At 37.9% G+C, this 18,518-nt stretch overlaps 1 protein-coding gene across 3 annotated transcripts in view; it reads left to right on the top strand.

Moving 5' to 3' along the window:
- Positions 1-18,518, top strand: part of si:dkeyp-23e4.3 (rho GTPase-activating protein 7) — a 161,263-nt gene that overhangs the window by 41,359 nt on the left and 101,386 nt on the right. The window contains exon 1 of one of the 3 annotated variants that reach the window (XM_062048867.1): positions 17,739-17,951. The exons of the other annotated variants lie outside the window; for them this stretch is intronic. Within the exon in view, the coding sequence (XP_061904851.1) occupies positions 17,939-17,951 (13 nt within the window). The 5' untranslated portion in view covers positions 17,739-17,938. Of the gene's footprint in view, positions 1-17,738; positions 17,952-18,518 lie in introns of those variants that run through there. 3 annotated transcript variants of the gene reach the window in all.

Here is an 18,518-nt window from a genome sequence, read left to right as displayed (position 1 = left end):
TCCTGTCCCCCACACCATTTCATCTCTTCCTCGTCCAAAGGAGATACGTTTATCTCAGAATGGCCAAGCTTTTATTGCATCCCTTATTGTCAGCTATTTCCCTACATTTCAAGCCAGAGTCTGGAATCCACTATGGCACCCAAAGAGGTGGAAAGGAAGTGGAAAAGGCTAGGATCGTAGAAAGCAGAGGGGAGTGATAAAAGTGAAAATGGGTTTAGCGGGCAGTTGAAGGCGAGCCCGGGAGAGTAGTTGTAGTCTAAGAATCAGCTTAGGAGCTGTGACAGTGGGATAAGGCAGCGATGGCAACATTGTGCTTCTGATAAGATCAGCGATAAGGAAAAGCAGCAGGTCAGGAGCTCGAGAGCAGTAATAACTGAGTGAAAAAAGTATAGTATGGATGTGTTTTTGTCTTGCTGTCAACTGAATAATAGATTTTCTTTATAAATGTACAAACTTTGTAAAACAATGTTTTAAATTTAAAAGTTTAAGAGCAAAGTAATACAATAGTTTCTCTCCTCATAAGCCTTTCAGTATGAACATACCTTACCCTGTGCAATTACTTCAGATCTGTAATTTCTTATCTAAACTTTCTCTCTTGTCATACACTTATGCTGAGATGCTTCGATTTTCTGTCATCGCGTCACCTCCTCCATCCATTAGTGTGCCTTGGAACGGTTCCCCAGGGAGAACGAGTACACGTGAACGATCGTCCGATTGTCTTGTGCTTTTAGAGGAAAAGAACCGCTCGCACTTCCAGAGCGTGAACAATGGCCCCAATTGTTCTCCCTCCCCCCGCCCCCCACCCTCATTCTCGCCCACAGCGTTCAATCTGAATTGACCCATTTCAATCAAAGAAGGGACAAAACTGCAGGTATCGGGGACAAAACAACATTAAATGGAGCCTATCTCAGCTGCATTCGGGCGGAAGGCAGGGTACACCCTGGACATGTCGCCACCTCATCACAGGGCGAACACAGATAGACAGACAACATTCACACTCACATTCACACATTAGGGCCAATTTTTTGTGTTGCCAATCAACCTATCCCCAGGTGCATGTCTTTGGAGGTGGGAGGAAGCCGGAGTACCCGGAGGGAACCCACACAGTCACGGGGAGAACATGCAAACTCCACACAGAAAGATCCCGAGCCCGGGATTGAACTCAGGACTTTCGTATTGTGAGGCACATGCACTAACCCCTGTACCACCCCCGGTTCGGTTCGGAGGTGTACCGAACGAGTTTACACACAGACATATTAAGTAGCGCACCGCACATTGTGTAAACAATGCACACTGAGGCACAACACACGGCATGCTAGCAGCGACCGGGCTACAACAACATGTAAAAGCCAGAGCTGGAAGACCCTCCTGCCTCTATAAAATCTCCCGTTTGGGAAAATTTCGGCTTCGCGGTGCGATACAACAATGGATAACATCGCTTCAACGAAGAGAAAGACGAACAAACACAGCTCCCACCGCATTCAAGCAGCTTCTCCTCGGCAAGTCAGGCAGGGCTAAAGCAATAACAAATGCCGTTGGTGTTTTTATAGCAGCAGATTTAAGACCATATTGCATTAAAAACTAGATTTTGACCCACTTCTATGGTGGAAGAACAACGAGCCCATATATCCTCTTTACTGCCAAGTTAGCCAGGCACTACCTCGCCATACCTGCTACCTCCGTGCCCAGCGAAAGGGTATTTTCCACAGCTGTAGACATTTTAACTGCAAGCAAGTCTGCTCTTTCTGCAGACAATGTAGATAAACTGATTTTTCTGGCAAAAAACATGACAATTGAGTGAAAGTCACCAAAGTTAAAGGCTGGGGGGGTGGGGGGTAATCTGGGGCTGAGTTGACTTGAAACTGTTTGTTTCACTTTTTGTATGTAGAAGAAAAGTTTTGTCATGTTATTTAATCTGAGCGACAACTTGAAGCAGTTCAATGTTGCACTTTATATGTAGAAAGGTTTTGTAAAGAAACCAATTCTGAGCCTTATCTTATTTATTTTTTATATGTTGACTGCATTAACCCTGGCAATCGACCAGTATGTATGTTATTGTTATGCTTAGCATTTATGACTGCCTGCTGTTGCACTGATCAGCCTAGTGGTGGCTCACATCCATCACACACAGAGCTATTTTAAAGCAATGTAAAAAGGATGAAGCCATTGTTTACAAATTTTGGTAAATAAATAACCAGAAAATGTATATTTTGTTGTTTTCTTACTGTACCGAAAATGAACCGAACCGTGACCTCTAAACCGAGGTACTTACTGTTGCGTTAGACCAGATGTTCCTCCAAGGGGAACTCAGAACGCTAGTCAGTCCCAAGTTCTTTAGATGACATATAAACTGAACTCAAAAGTACCACCAGGGACAGAATAGGTATTTTGTAATTTATTGTCAAATATTTGAGAATAGAGACCAGCCTCGAACAACACATACAAACGCGTAGCCCAAGTTGATCTGACCAAATCCCGGAAAACACTCTCTTCTTCAATATTTAAACTTATGATACTTCCGCACTGGTGCTTGCCTGTCTGTGTGTGTGGGCACGTGCGCGTTTCATTTGTCATTGTGTCCTTTTTTACGGCACTGCAAATTGACGCTGCTTTAAAAAGTGGATGGATAGTTCATGTTATTTTTCACACAACTTTGTCCCACACTTGTTAGCTAGCTAGCAAGGCATAAGTTAACACTCTTACCGAGGCTGAGACTGCGTCCTCCCTCCAGATGTCCGACACCATCCCTCCGCTTTAAATGCTAGCATATCACAGATGTACTGCCATAAAAAACAAGGTTAGCTTTGTAAAATGAGCAAGGTATTCATGTTTTTAACAAGAATAAGAGGTAATGCTCTCACACTTTACATGTTATCGTTGCCGATGTTTTTGCGAATAGCGATGCTGATTCGCTTCGTCCGAAAAAACACGGGTGATAACGTCACGACTATTGACGACAAATATAATTGTCCACGACAAATTTTACAAATGTTCACTACTCGTTGCAGCCTTATTTATAATTAGTATTAACTTATATTTTTTCTTATATCGTTTTACTCTATTTTTCAATTATTGCTTATTGTACAATGTACTTTTTTGAAAATGTTTCAAGTTTCTAGAGACTTCTTCAATCCTTTTAGTGACTAGCAGCAAATCTATGTCATCTTTTTCCGGTGTTATTAGAGACTGTTCTCGTGTTTAGAGACCCTTTACTTTTGTCTCTCGATGTCTACGACGAACAGCGAGAGCTGCAGCAAGCCTGATGTTACACTTGCTTCGAACTGCTCCTCCAACTGCACTTTGCTTGAAAGAGCACCACTGTCCTCTTAATATTTTCACATTGGGCATTTTGTAGATCGCTGTCAATGGGTATATTTCTATAGGTTATATTAAACTATGTCCACATTATAGACATGTTGCCTGTGCGTATTGCATCACAATATCATCACAATATCTGGTTTCGGCAGCGGTAGCTAGTCTCCCAAAATTCCCTGCGTAGCGTGAGTGGGAGAGGTCGTAAAGGAGAGAGAAAGGATTGCTTTTATCCATAACTTTTTTAGTTATGCTGCTAAAAGACAGACAAACAAACTCTGGCGGAAACACAACCTCTTTGGTCTGTGTCTGCATGCTTTAAATGGGTTTGTTTTCCATGTTGAGAGTAAGAAATGAGGCAGGCACCAGCGCGGATAAAGAAAAAGTTTAGTGACACTCCATGTGGGAACACAAGGAATATATAAGAAGCTAATTGATAAACAACCACTCTGAAAATATATTTAATGAAGCATCAATTTGTGAGGTATTTCCAATATTAAACGTTAAATTGTCAGATAACTTATTTGAGAATCAGCATTTTCCAAAATTATATAAGATGTCCACTACAGAGGAAACTGTTTCTCTGAAGTTAAAAGTTGAAAGACACTAGCGTGATCATTATTGTTTTATATTTTTTACAGTAGAAGTTTATATTGTCAGTTTAAAGGTACTTAACTGAAAGTATGTTTAAAAACAATATATATGTGTATATACTGTGTATGTGTGTGTATATATATATATATATATATATATATATATATATATATATATATATATATATATATATATATATATATATATATATATATATATGTATATATATATATATATATATATGTGTGTGTGTGTGTGTGTGTGTGTGTGTATGTATGTATGTATATGTATATATACATATGTGTGTGTATATAAATATATGTATATATATATTAGGGCTGTGAATCTTTGGGTGTCCCACGATTCGATTCAAAATCGATTCTTGGGGTCACGATACGATTCAAAATTAATTTTTTTTTTTCAATTCAACACAATTCTTGATTCAAAAACGATTTTTTATTTATTTTATTTTATTTTTTTAATGAAAACAATACACAACAATACCATGATAATGCAATACAATTTCAAAACCAAACCCGACCCAGCAACATTCAGAATAGCAATAAACAGAGCAATTGAGAGCAATTGAGGACACACAAACATGACACGAAACAATCTAAAAGTAGTGAGACAAAAAGTAATATTATCAACAACAGTATTAATATTAGTAACAATTTCAACATAGCAGTGATTAAAAATCCCTCATTGATATTATCATTACAAACATTATTAAAAAATATATATTAAAAAAATGAACAATGGTGTCACAGTGGCTTACACTTGCATTGCATCTCATAAACTTGACACATTGTGTCCAATATTTTCCACATTTTGGTTAATTTTTATGAATTTATTATGGGTCTACTGAAAATGTGACCAAATCTGCTGGGTCAAAAGTATACAAACAGCAATGTTAATATTTGGTTACATGTCCCTTGACAAGTTTCACTGCAATAATGCGCTTTTGGTAGCCATCCACAAGCTTCTGGTTGAGTTTTTTATCACTCCTCTTGATAAAATTGGTGCAGTTCAGCTAAGTTTGTTGGTTTTCTGACATAGACTTGTTTCTTCAGCATTGTCAACACTTATAAGTCAGGACTTTGGGAAGGGCATTCTAAAAACTTAATTCTAGCCTGATTTATCCATTCCTTTACCACTTTTGACGTGTGTTTGGGGGTCATTGTCCTTTTGGAACACCCAACTGCGCCCAAGACCCAACCTCTGTTGATTTTAGGTTGTCATGAAGAATTTGGAAGTAATACTCCTTTTTCATTGTCCCATTTACTCTCTGTAAAGCACCAGTTCCGTTGGCAGCAAAACAGGCACAGAGCATGCTTGACGGTAGGCATGGTTTTTCTGGGATTAGGCATTACCTGTTCTCCTCCAAACATATTGCTGGTTATTGTGGCCAAACAGCTCAATTTTTGTTTAATCTGACATCACATGGACAAAGATAAGACCTTCTGGAGGAAAGTTTTGTGGTCAGATAAAACAAAAATTTAGTTGTTTGGCCACAATACCCAGCAATATGTTTGGAGGAGAAAAAGTGAGGCCTTTAATCCCAGGAACACCAATCATACCGTCAAGCATGGTTGTGGTAGTATTATGCTCTGGGCCTGTTTTGCTGCCAATGGAACTAGTGCTTTACAGAGAGTAAATGGGACAATGAAAAAGGAGGATTACCTCCAAATTCTTCAAGACAACTTAAAATCATCAGCCCGGAGGTTGGATGTTGGGCGCAATTGGGTGTTCCAACAGAACAACGACCCCCAAACACACGTCAAAAGTGGTAAAGGAATGGCTAAATCAGGCTAGAATTAAGGTTTTAGAATGGCCTTGGACAATGCTGAATAAACAAGTCCATGTCAGAAAACCAACAAATTTAGCTGAACGGCACCAATTTTGTCAAGAGGAGTGGTCAAAAACTCAACCAGAAGCTTGCGGATGGCTACCAAAAGCGCCTTATTGCAGTGAAACTTGCCAAGCGACATGTAACCAAATAATAACATTGTTGTATGTATACATTTGACCGAGCAGATTTGGTCACATTTTCAGTAGACCTATAATAAATTCATTTAAAAAAAAAAAATTCATGAATGTTTTTTGTGTATGTGCTCCAATCACTCTATCACAAAAAAATATTATTAGAAATTATTGGAAACTCAAGACAGCCATGACATTATGTTCTTTACAAGTGTATGTAAACTTTTGACCACGGCTATATATATATATATATATATATATATATATATATATATATATATATATATATATATATATATATATATATATATATATATATATATATACACACATACATACATACGCAATTATACACACACACACTTATACAGGTCTGTACGCTTAGCTTTTTCACTAGTAGCACCGATGCGTCTTAATGACAAAAATGTGTAGCACAGAAAACATTTTTGTAGCGCAGAACAAATTTAGGTGCAATCTGAAATGTCTTAAATATGACAATTTCATTATAAGACTCAAAAAACATACACATGTACACTCATACATATAAACACAATGCCATCATCAGGCCTACTGTAACACAGAGAACATCCCTAAACTATGCTAGCACTGTCGCTAACACGAGTGTAGAGCGGGGCGATCTGGATATATGGATCAAAACTTATATCCCGATATAGTTTAGCCCATAAACTAACCCATAAATAGAAATATCCATTGACGTAACTAAATATCTCCACCATGTTTTGATATTTAATTTTCGGCACTGATGGAGATCTCAAATACACAAAAACAGGTACCAACAAGTAAGAAAAGTAGGTTTTGCATAAGAGGATCCCAACTTAAAAGGTGTTTTGAGATAAGAAAAAAGAAAAAGTCTTGACAATAATATAAGAAAAGTGAAATATACTCTTCAATCTTCTTTACAAAAAAACCATTTAGCTCTTTTTAATTCTTCGGCTAACAAAAACACAAAAGAACAAAATGTGAAATAAAGTGCCCTGGTTTAAGAGGAACGTCAGCAGCAACATGAAAATAATTTACCTTTAACAATGGTGTTTTATAGGTAAACATAATTATAGAACATACACACAAAGATTTTAGCCAGGGACACTAATCTTCCAACTGCTTCATGATGCTGTGTTCTATGAATTTAAAAAAGTAATTAACTATGGTTACTTAGCAATTCAATTGCTTTTTTAGTTAAGTAACAACGGAATTAGTCTTTAATTAATGTACAGTAATAAATTACTTAGGAAAAAAAATTAACAATCTGGCATATTGCAGTTGAGATAAGTTTCATATGAGAGCAGCATGTGCGTGTGCCTTTTCAAAAGCGGTGCCTGTTGCCTAGTGACGTCAGCGAGTCCTCGTTTTCGCAGGCATTTTAATTTTCATCAAATAGATTGAATGTGCTTGGATGGCTCTATGTTCTTGTCAACAACCAGGGTATTGTTTGGATGGCAAGTTTGTCACTTCAATCATTGATTTGTTGTTTAATATTCTCTCCGACCCTAGTAGTTACTAGAGCGCAGTGCAGTTTCTGTCAAGTTTTAAGGTGGTGAAAATGTTTTATTTTACTGAGCAGTTCCTTCAACTAAGACCTTTTTCTTTCATGCTGGAAGTGTTTGAGCTCGGTGAGGCGGGGCTGCAGATCACACCTCTGTGTATGGCACAGGAAAAAGGGACACACACACAGAGCTCTCAGTGTGCACAGAGTGATCAGTGACACTTCCGAGTCAATCACTTGTCCATTTGGTTATGGTATTAGTTTATTTAAAACATGCTATACAAACGTTTACTCTGGTTTGATCAGTTTGGATGGATTTATTTCAAAAGCTAAAGGCTAATTAAAGGGTTAAAATCTGTATTCGCTTAGTGCTACTATTTTTTTCAATACTTACCCGACTTATTTTAAGTCGCAAATGTGAGTAAAGTGCTCGCACTGTACAGTGCTGATATACATGTAAATAATAGTGATTTTTGAAGGACCGGAAATGACGTGTGCGCTGCGGCGCTGTTGCGTAAGTGGTTTACGTAAGTGATTTGAAAAATAAAACTTTGTGGCATGAAAGTCTGTGCACATGACTATAAACAGATCACACAAATACAACTCATAAGATATTTAAAGCCCTGAAAATGTCACCCTCCATATAATGTCAAAAAAAGGAAACCTTAAAATGGAAAATCTGTTGACCGAGGGCGGAAGTGCCCCACTCGGATAGAAAGTTAATTTTTTCAATGTGTCAAAAATAGTAAGACCAACCCCAGCATAACTTTCAGTGACCCACTTCCAGCCTTTGTGTTGGCGGATGTTTTTTTATTCTCTATTTGAACCCACAAGTCAATAAGCACACATACAGACAGACACACATACATATTGTGTGCATGCTGTTCTAATCATTTGGTTCCACACTGTGTCTGCTAGCGTAGTATTAGCCTAAATACACACAGTCTGTCTAATTTAGCCTGTAGCACATTGGCCTCATTTCGCTGTAAAGGAAAAATATGTAGTCTTTCTGCTTTTCCGCATCGCCATCTGGTTTTCTCTATTGTCAGCTCTTTATCCGTCCACATTTGCCACCAAATTCTCGAATCTTCTGTTTTAATGTCATGATCTTTACCAGCCAATGATTTTCAATAGGGAAAGGTGGCCTGACCTTTACCGACAAAGCCCTCATTTCGTATCGCCCTCATACGAAGAGGTGGGTTATCGGTTTTGGCCTCTTAGATTTGGTCTCCAGTGACAGTAGGATGTCAACTGTGTGAATGTTGAAGTGGCAGGGTCTGATGATTAGTTTAAGACTTCATCATGGCGTTCAAAGTTTTAACATGGACAAAAATATGTTTTTTGATATGGGTAATTTTATATACTGATGACGATCACAATGAAGATTGTTTTTCTGAAAATTATATACATTTACACACATTAAATGAATGCCTATTTAGCTTTTTTCCTTTTATTTTACTAATACGGGAGCGGCGTGGCGAAGTTGGTAGAGTGGCCGTGCCAGCAATCGGAGGGTTGCTGGTTACTGGGGTTCAATCCCCACCTTCTACCATCCTAGTCATGTCCGTTGCGTCCTTGGGCAAGACCCTTCACCCTTGCTCCTGATGGCTGCTGGTTAGCGCCTTGCATGGCAGCTCCCGCCATCAGTGTGTGAATGTGTGTGTGAATGGGTGAATGTGGAAATACTGTCAAAGCGCTTTGAGTACCTGAAGGTAGAAAAGTGCTATACAAGTATAACCCATTTATCATTATTTATAATACATATTTTTAAAGATCTTTATTGTTTTGTCCTTTTTATATATACGATGTATATATATATATATGTATGTATATATATGTATGTATGTATATTTAAAATAATGGGGGAAAAGATAAGCTAAACTGGTACTAATTTCAAGTGTGGATACGTGTATAATTTTAAGAAAAATTATTTACAGATTCCGTCTTTAAAATTAATTTTGTTCAAAAGGTCTCAGTATTTTTTTATTTTATTTTTTTCAATTTCCAGTGTTCCCTATGTCATATTAACTCCACTCTTTCCATCATTAGTGGTTTTACACGTTTGCCATAATTGTTTCCGGATTTTTAGTGTACTCTCAAGTGCATTGACCTATACATACACTGCAGGAGTCCTTATTTCAAAGTCGGGCTATGTCATGGTCTCACAGTTAATGACTGAGCAGGACTTATTAAAGCAATTTGTCTTCTCATCAACCTCACTGTGTCGCATTTCGTTTGCTGTAATTCAAAAAGGTCGACCAATAACATTGAGATACATTTCACAGTGTCATTTTCACTGAGCCATCGTTGTAGTTTTGTTTTCCTGAGTCCATTGTACCAAATGAATAATCAATCAAAAACTGCAATTTAGATTCAAGTTTCTCAATTGAGAGAGAAAAACATTATACTCCAAATGTATGTTCAAGTTTTCACAAAGTGCTCAGAAACCTAAAAATTGAAGTAATGGGCAACTCCTCGCAACAAACCACCACAATCACCCATCCTTTCATTAAGTCTCAACCTGCGAAGAAAACACTGGCGGGGGTTTAGAGCAAGTTCAGAAAAAGAGTAAATTAAACATTTGCAGATTAATATGGCTCCCCATTAAAGCAGAAGTGGATTATGAATGGACAGTTGGCTAACTTGTTTCCCAGATATCAGTCTTTGTTCTCCTCGAAGAATTACGGGCCTCAGGAGAGGAAAGCGCCACAGATGTCGGCTCCTGCCTGACTAATTGAAAGTCTGGCGTTGAAGTTAAGTTTTTAACAGAAGAACATTTTTGAAAAATGTCTTGAACGTGATATTTATTTTATACATTTTTTTCTAGTTCTTTGTTTCTTTAAAAGTTAAATTATTCCACGATAGATCAAAAAGGGAATGAAAGTATATACTGTATTTTTTTTTTTAATGATTTTGTTTGAGTTTGTTGTTTTCTTGCAGCGTCTTAAAACAATCATCTTGGCAGCAACCAGCAGAGGGTGCCATTAATTCAGGCCCAACTGGTTGGCTGTCAGCCTAAATAGGCTGTTGTCAGAATCATGATAAAACTGAAACAGGAACAGCAGAAGTAGGACCATTATTGTTTATCCCACAGGCTAGTTAAGTTAGTACATCAATTCTTAATTGCTTGTAATTCGTCCACTTTGGTATCTTCGTAACATTGTAGTATATTTTATATACTTTTGGCTAGGGCTGCACAATTAATCAAATTTTGATTTTGGTTTTAATTATGACTTCTCACGATCATAAAAGTATAACAATCGAAAAGAAATGATTGATGCGCAACATACATGCAAATTCCGGAGCCTGTAACTGTGAAACGGATGAGGAGCGAATGAGTGGAAAAAAAGACCATGTCTACTAGAAGTTTGGGATTTCAGCATGGTTACTACTTTCATTTGACACAGCGCTGGTATGCCTATTCAATATTTACTAAACTCCATGCAAGAAGTAAGGCATATCATTTCTGCGTTCACGCAACGACGGGGGGAGTCACATAATTGGCCAATGAATGAATGAATCCATTGTTAAATGCAGAATATCAAGGAAATTGACATGAATGTAAGGAAATGCTGTCATTGTGAGGATAAAGAACATTTGTTTGGGAAAATAATGTGTTTGGGATCATTTATTCATCCCCGTAACCCGTAACCCCCAACCGCCCCGTGCTGAACTAAACAATGTTGACACAGTCACTTGAAACAGCGACTAAACTACGAAGCTAAAGCTACCAAGAGCAATCCATAAACCCACAACACATCTCATCCGCTTGTGTTGTTGTGAACGACATCATGGATGTAACAATGTTTAAACAACAGTCGCAAATTGAGAGGCACGCTCTCTTTTTTTTGGAGCCTCAAATTTTCGCCTTACTCATCAAGCTGAGAACAGCAAAGCACACTTCCTCCCTTCACAATAATAGTGCGGTGCTCAGTCTGACTACGCTAACAAAATAAAAGTTTCAAAAAAGTACCTTACATAAATATAATGTACTTAAAGACCTTTCTGATACATTTACACATGTATTATGCTTTGACCTAAACTACAGGTCAAAATTGTCCAAAGTTGTATTGCACCAATAAATGTGAGGATTTTGTATTTAATTAAAAAACATTTTATTGAATTTTATTTGATGCAAAAAACGCACATTCTATGGTGGTAAAATAAGTGTAAAAGATAATAACAGAATTAAAAACAATTAAAACAAAAAATTAAGTTATTGTTTATTATATTGCTATTGTTATATAAATGTATTGTTATTACTATTAGTAATTTACTTGTTGTAGTTTATTCGTTACTAATTTGTATAATTTTTTTAAAAACTTTATTTAAAGTTGTGTGTTTGTGGTACAATAAATACTCGTTTTGTCAAATTATTGAATAATCATGTAATTAATTAATTTACAATTATAATAATCGTCCAGCCCTACCAATGTCAGAATGTTAAAGTGAGTAGAGTATGGTTTTGCCGTCGGTCAAAGTTAGCGTGTCTGCATTCTCCTACTTGACATTCTAATATTCAGTACGACAAGAATACCTCAGCTGGCAGTTAGTATTTATTTGGTCCAAGTTGTTGTGTATTTGTACGTGGTTAGGGGTTTAGCTATGAACTTCAGGATTTACTTCTCCTCTATCCTTCTTCATGTTCTACTTGTTCTCTTCATTAATGATTATTGTAAAGAGAATAACCAGTATGTAATTCATTGTCTATTAGACAGTGCAGTACTATTAATGATTCTATTTGTTTTAATGTATTTTATATTAGGCTCATTTTTGGTTCAGACAGAAGAGTAGAAATGACAAATACAAACAAACAAAGACAGCCTCTTTGGGAAGGCGGCGATTAATTACTGAGGAATTTCCTGAGCTGAGCGAACAGTACGGCCCAAAATGTGTTTCTATAGAGGTCTGTAGTGCTTCTCTAGATCAGTGTTGTCTGGGCAGAGACTTCCTCTTGCTACGCTATTTGACGTTTGTCTCGAGAGACCTAAAAGAATGCAGGACAAAGGTTTTCACTCATGTAAAGGCATTCGGTGAAGGTTTAAAGTTGTGCTTCTTAGTATTTTTTTTTCTTTTCAAACAGAGCAAAGACGCTTTATGTAAAAAAAAGAGCAAACCCAACAGACGCAACACCTCAGATGACAAATAAGATATGAAATTACATATTGTACAGGCGCTTACAAAGGCCCCACATTTAAGTAGAAAATCTTTCTAACACCAAATAACTTAAGGGACATTAGATTGATTGTTTTGAGGGGGTTTCGCGCACGTGTGTCAACCATCAATGAGTACTTAATAGAAGCTTCACACACCCTTAATCCTATCTTAGTGCCCAATTGTGGTTAATAGTGGTCATGACTCACAAAGACAATGACAAATGTTTGTGCAGCTATTTTTTAAGTAGTTGGCATCGTAGTAGACCCCTGAATCACACTCCCAAAAACCCTCGAGGGGCTTCAGGTGCTGGGATCTGAATGACTCACTGGGGGGTTTTTTGGAAGGAATTTCCAAACACCTGATGGGGCTGAAAGTCCGTTAATAGCATCCTCCTAACGTGATGCCATGGGCTCTGCTAACTTCTGGCAGTATCCCCAGGTTTCCATCCAGCGCCTGGACAAAACACTTTATTTATAACGTTGTCAACAAAGCCATTCATTTTGACTCTCGGCTATGGAGGGCCTTGCGAGTTTCTGAAGGTTGTCAACCTTTTAATAAACAGATTTTAGACTTTTTAAAGTTAATTTGAATTATAAACAGAGCAATATCCATCATCTTTAAGGTCGTTCGCAATCATTATTTATTTTTTTCAAATGCATTCTAACTCGTAAATAAAAGTCGGCTTACAGCAGAGCCCATGGGATGTCCTCTATTCCATCTATAACAGCCCCCCCCCCCAAAAAAAAACATTCAAAAAGGGCCAACAATACCCCATTTACATTTTGTGACTTGAAAATTAACCACATATTAGTAATATTGTTATTATAAGCGCTAACGCAGACAAAATATTTATAGCGGTGCCTTGATCACTAGTGTATGTGGCTATGTTTACATCATTGAGTGGTCTATTTACTCGCTTCCCTGCTTGTGAAAGTTTACTGTAGATCATAAATAATGCCTCTCACCTGGATAGTAAAAGGAAGAGGATGTAATACAAAATGTTGGTACATTTTGACATCCTATTAAGACTGGGAAATGGTGAGAACAACACAAAAAGACGCTTGGTTACACCCCCCTTTTCTTTGTGAGGATAATGATTAATTCTTCATCTCAACGGGACTGTATCAAGATTATATCAGTCGGCATCCTACAGGCAGCAGACATTGTACAGTAAGTGATGTTTTATTATGTTTGTTGGCTCTCTTGAAGTCTGCAGTGAGTAATAATCAGTGATGTAGTTGGGGAAAAAAAAGTGAATGTTGTGATGCATTTTTTAAATTAATGCGATCATCAATCTTCACTATGACGTCAATTCACGGCACCCGAGGAGCTTGTGAAATGACGCTTGCTGCGGCGAGCTCAGTATTAGAAAAAAACACAACTGGCAAGAAGGCGAGAAACTCTTTATTTCAACACTCGTGTGCCTTACCTGTCGCACAGTTCCTGTCTTCACAATAAAAGTGCTTCTCCACCCTGCCTGCAGTTACAAAATAAGAGTCTCAGAAAGCTAGCACACACAAGCTAGCAAGCTATGGAGTTTGCTGTCAATGTATTTATTGTAAAGTGTATACAATTTGAATATGGAAGCTGGACAAATAAGATGCCAAAAACCAACTACTTTTATGTGGTATTGGACAGAAATTACTTTTTTTCTCCTCCACTATGTAAATTTTAAAATGTGGAAGTTATCAGCACTACAGTGAATCCTGTCTGATTCCATTCAATGCAAGTCATCAGAATCAGATAATAACCAACTTATATTCTTGTCTTAATGAAAGAAAGGAATCTATATGTGTTAAACATGCTTTTTTTAAATTTTTTATTAAACACCTTTAACATGTTAACAAAAAATGTCTGTTTCATAAATACAGCTCCCATTTAAATAAAGTGGAAACCTAAAATGACCTCCAATTTGAAGGAAATATGAAACTATTTTCCCTCAAGAATCCTATCGACATTCGTTAACAGTACTGGCAATGTTTAAGTAACAACTTAAAGTGTAAAAAGAACTTAACCGTATATCCATCCATCCATCTTCTTCCGCTTATCTGAGGTGGGATCCCGAGGCGTTCCTAGGCCAGCTGGGAGACTTAGGTCCCCCAACGTGTTCTGGGTCTTTCCCTTGGCCTCCTCCCAGTCGGGCGTGCCCTGAACATCTCCCCAGAGAGACGTTTGGGGGGCATCCCGACCAGATGCCCGAACTACCTCAGCTGGCTCCTCTCGATGGAAGCTAACGGTATAGTAAAAGTAAAATAAAACGATTCACTCTTTGATGTGAATGAAGTGTAGCATATCAGGAAGTGAAAACGAAGGAATGATTAAATTGCATCAAAGTTTATGAATTACATGTTATTGGCAACACTAAATTGACCCTAGTGTGAGAATGTGAGTGTGAATGTTGTCTGTCTATCTGTGTTGGCCCTGCGATGAGGTGGCGACTTGTCCAGGGTGTACGCCGCCTTCCGCCCGAATGCAGCTGAGATAGGCTCCAGCGACCCCGAACGGGACAAGCGGTAGAAAATGGATGGATGGATGGATGTTTTAACATTGTCATATTATAAGTGTGACTCCTCTGCAGTATTGTAAATGAAAAAAACTCAACTCTAAATATTATAAACTGTCACTAAGAAAAAGCAAAACGCTTGGCTTTTTGGGTTTTTGTTTAACTGTAAAAATATTGTTACTCTGTACGGCTGCAGAATTCATAAATAAATGTCACACGAATCTTCAGTAAATGATTCAACTATAAGTGCATGCTTATCGTTATAATGGTGCTTCACGGTCAATCCTGTAGATCAATGGTCCCCAACCTTTTTGTAACTGTGGACTTGAAAATTTGTCCCATGGACCGGGGGGGTGTATGGTATTTTTTTGTTGTCATAAAACAATACAATCATGTGTGCTTACCGACTGTATCCCTGCAGACTGTATCCCTGCAGACTGTATTGATCTATATCGATATATAATGTAGGAACCAGAAATATTAATAACAGAAAGAAACAACCCTTTTGTGCGAATGAGTGTAAATGGGGGAGGGAGGTTTTATAGGTTGGTGCACTAATTGTAAGTGTATCTTGTGTTTTTTATGTTGATTTAATAAAAATAAAAATAATTAAAAAAAAACATTTTTTTTATTTTTTATTTCTTGTGCGGCCCGGTACCAATCGATCCACGGGCCGCGGCCCGGTGGTTGGGGACCACTGCTGTAGATAGTAGATACTAATACTGGATGTAAGTTGTAAGCCCTCAGTAATGTTAAGCAATTAGAACAACACTGATTTGGTTATTTTCAGAACGCATTGAAGATGTGCAGGGAAAAATCGGATTAGTTTCTTATGAAGAATGAAGCGCTGTTCAAGGGTGAGGCGCATTTCGAGAGGGAAGGACACTTCCTGTTTGAGCTGCATCGGAAATACCTAAACCCAATGCCTCTGAGGCAGGATTCAGATTAGCCTACGAGCAAACACACGTTTACACAAAAAAGTAAACTGGAACACACCCCAGAGCCCACATGCCAAAGCAGAATTGCAGAGTTTGCGGTGATAAACCCAACAAGCAACCTCCATATAGCGTAGCTGCCTCCCTGAAACACACTAGCATGCACACAGACTCCCATCCGTTGGGAGTATTGTTGGATTCTTCCCCTTCTGACGCCTGTAAGGCTCAGGAAAAGGAAATGCAGTCCTGTGTAACCTTTCAACACAGATCTACAGAAAGAGAGAGTATTTTTTGTCATGGTGGAGCCCATGACAAACTGGTGAAGCATGTTTTTTGTCTGAAAATATTGGTTACATTTTGAGGCACTGCTGCAGAGGACTTCTCCCCCAACAAACTATGAAAAAGTTCATTAGCCGTTAAAAGTCTTTGCTCCTCCACTTGGTAATTAATGTAGCGATTTACAGGGACCGTTCTTAACTTCCTAAAGGTGTTTATTCGCATTTTGAAATCCCATATACAAACACCTACACGCTAAATGGAAAGCCATTAGCACTTAATGGAATACCTTGGACCGAGTGGAGTTGAAACCTTGAAGAACTACAAACTGTGCAAGCACAGTAAAGGATTTTATACTCCTTGTGTTCTGTCAATGGCCTTTTCATTTAGTCAGAGTGCCTCTTTTTTTTGTCGATGGTAATTTGCCCGTTGTCTCTATTTGTAATTGGACAATCCGAGACGGTGAAGAGTCAAAAGGGTAGGAATGATTGTGTTTTAGCTAATGTGGGAATCCTGCTGGGAATGCTTGTGACGACACAATGTTTTTCAATTGACCTTTTTAGTCTCTAAATGTTTCTATTCAAGCTTTTTGAAATTAGCTTTGTGAAGCAAACTTTACAACGTAAGGTCGTGCAGTTGGGAATCACGCCAACACTTTATGTAAGTCTCACAAGAATTTGAATTCTTATTGCTGCTTTTGTTTTCATTGATCAGTTCAGTAACCATCATAGTCACTAGCTCTGCGTTTTCATTGGCTTTTTGTGACACAAGAATAAACAAAATTATATTATTCCATCAACACCATTCATATTTTATTGTTTTAATTTATTTACTGCGTTTAAAGTACTTGTTATACTGATGTGACAAGTAAGAATGTTAAAACGTACGATGCTTAGGGTCTTCTCAGATAGGTACCGTCGCACTACACTCATTGAAGCTAAGACTGTTTTTTTGTTTTTTTATGTATAAATATTCACTATTGCAATACTTATTTTTCATGTGTATGACTGTCAACATTAATATGTCACTCAAAACATTGCCTGTACACTTGAAGGACCTATGTAGGTCACATGTGATCAGTTGATACAATGTAAAAAGACTAATGGAGAGGGTTGCCTCAATTTTCTTGTTAGGTTGAGTCATTACTTTTTAGATGGCAGTTCCACCATAGATCATAATATTTCTATTAAAATTACTTATGATCTGAACAAATCTGAACAAATCGAATATAGACCAGCGTCCTGAAACACATTCAGCTGTAGCTCAAAATTGGATGGCGCCTCCAAATATTGCTGAGAGTTGACCCGACTTTCAACCGCGCCACAATGTCTCATAAAAATCCCAGAAATATTAACTAAGTTCTCCACTCATACTCACATGTCAAGAGTTTTTCCCCTAAAGTTATTTTTAGGACACTGCCCTCCCTCTACTTGCTGTGTAGTTGGCCTGGTCCTGACCAGAGGAAGAAGAGGAGTGGCAGGGAGGGGAAATGTCCAACAATGACTTTATTAACATGATGCCCAACACAGCCAGCACATCGAGACTTTACAGCACAGCTCTAGCTCAGGATATATTTTTTTTTGGACTTTGGAATTAACTGTACAACTGTATTTTTGGTGTATTTGTCTCAGTCTGTCTCTTGTCCAAATGGAAGTTTGCTAACGGGCTTCAAGCATGTTGATCACAAGTGAGTATCTGTCGACTGTGATGTCTTGGTCTCTGATGACAGCTGTTGTTTAATAGCATTCATGAAGATAAGCAGGTGATTGATGTTTAATTAGCACAATGAGCTGTAATTAATCAGAGCCTGATGGTGCTTTTTCGCTAATATAAATGTCCTCTGTGAAACTTTTCATTCTAAACTTCATAAAAGTGAAGCTGAAAAAATGTCTTTGCAAATTGATAAAAGTGAGGGAATTATTTTGGAAAAAAAGTGATCAAGTTTTTTATTGTTTGAAGCCTATGTGGGCCAGGAAGCATTGAACAACAAAAAGCCTTTTCTCCGCAAAAGAATGCATGTGGGCTGTTTGTATAAAGGACTTCGTTGTGCTCTGATGATCACATGTTAAAGCTAGTTAATATCCCGTAATATTTTGCATAATACACTGTCGCAAATGCTTTACGCTGCATAATCCGCAACGATGCCTCCTAATTGACTAGTTTTGGTTGTGGGGGATAAGATAGCACAGAGGTGTCCAATTTTTTTTCACCAAGGGCCGCGTACAGAGAAATTAAAGAATGCAGGGGGACCACA

The sequence above is a fragment of the Entelurus aequoreus genome, linkage group LG05 (assembly GCF_033978785.1).
Source record: "Entelurus aequoreus isolate RoL-2023_Sb linkage group LG05, RoL_Eaeq_v1.1, whole genome shotgun sequence".
NCBI lineage: Eukaryota > Metazoa > Chordata > Actinopteri > Syngnathiformes > Syngnathidae > Entelurus > Entelurus aequoreus.
This window is presented reverse-complemented; position numbering and strand designations above follow the sequence as displayed.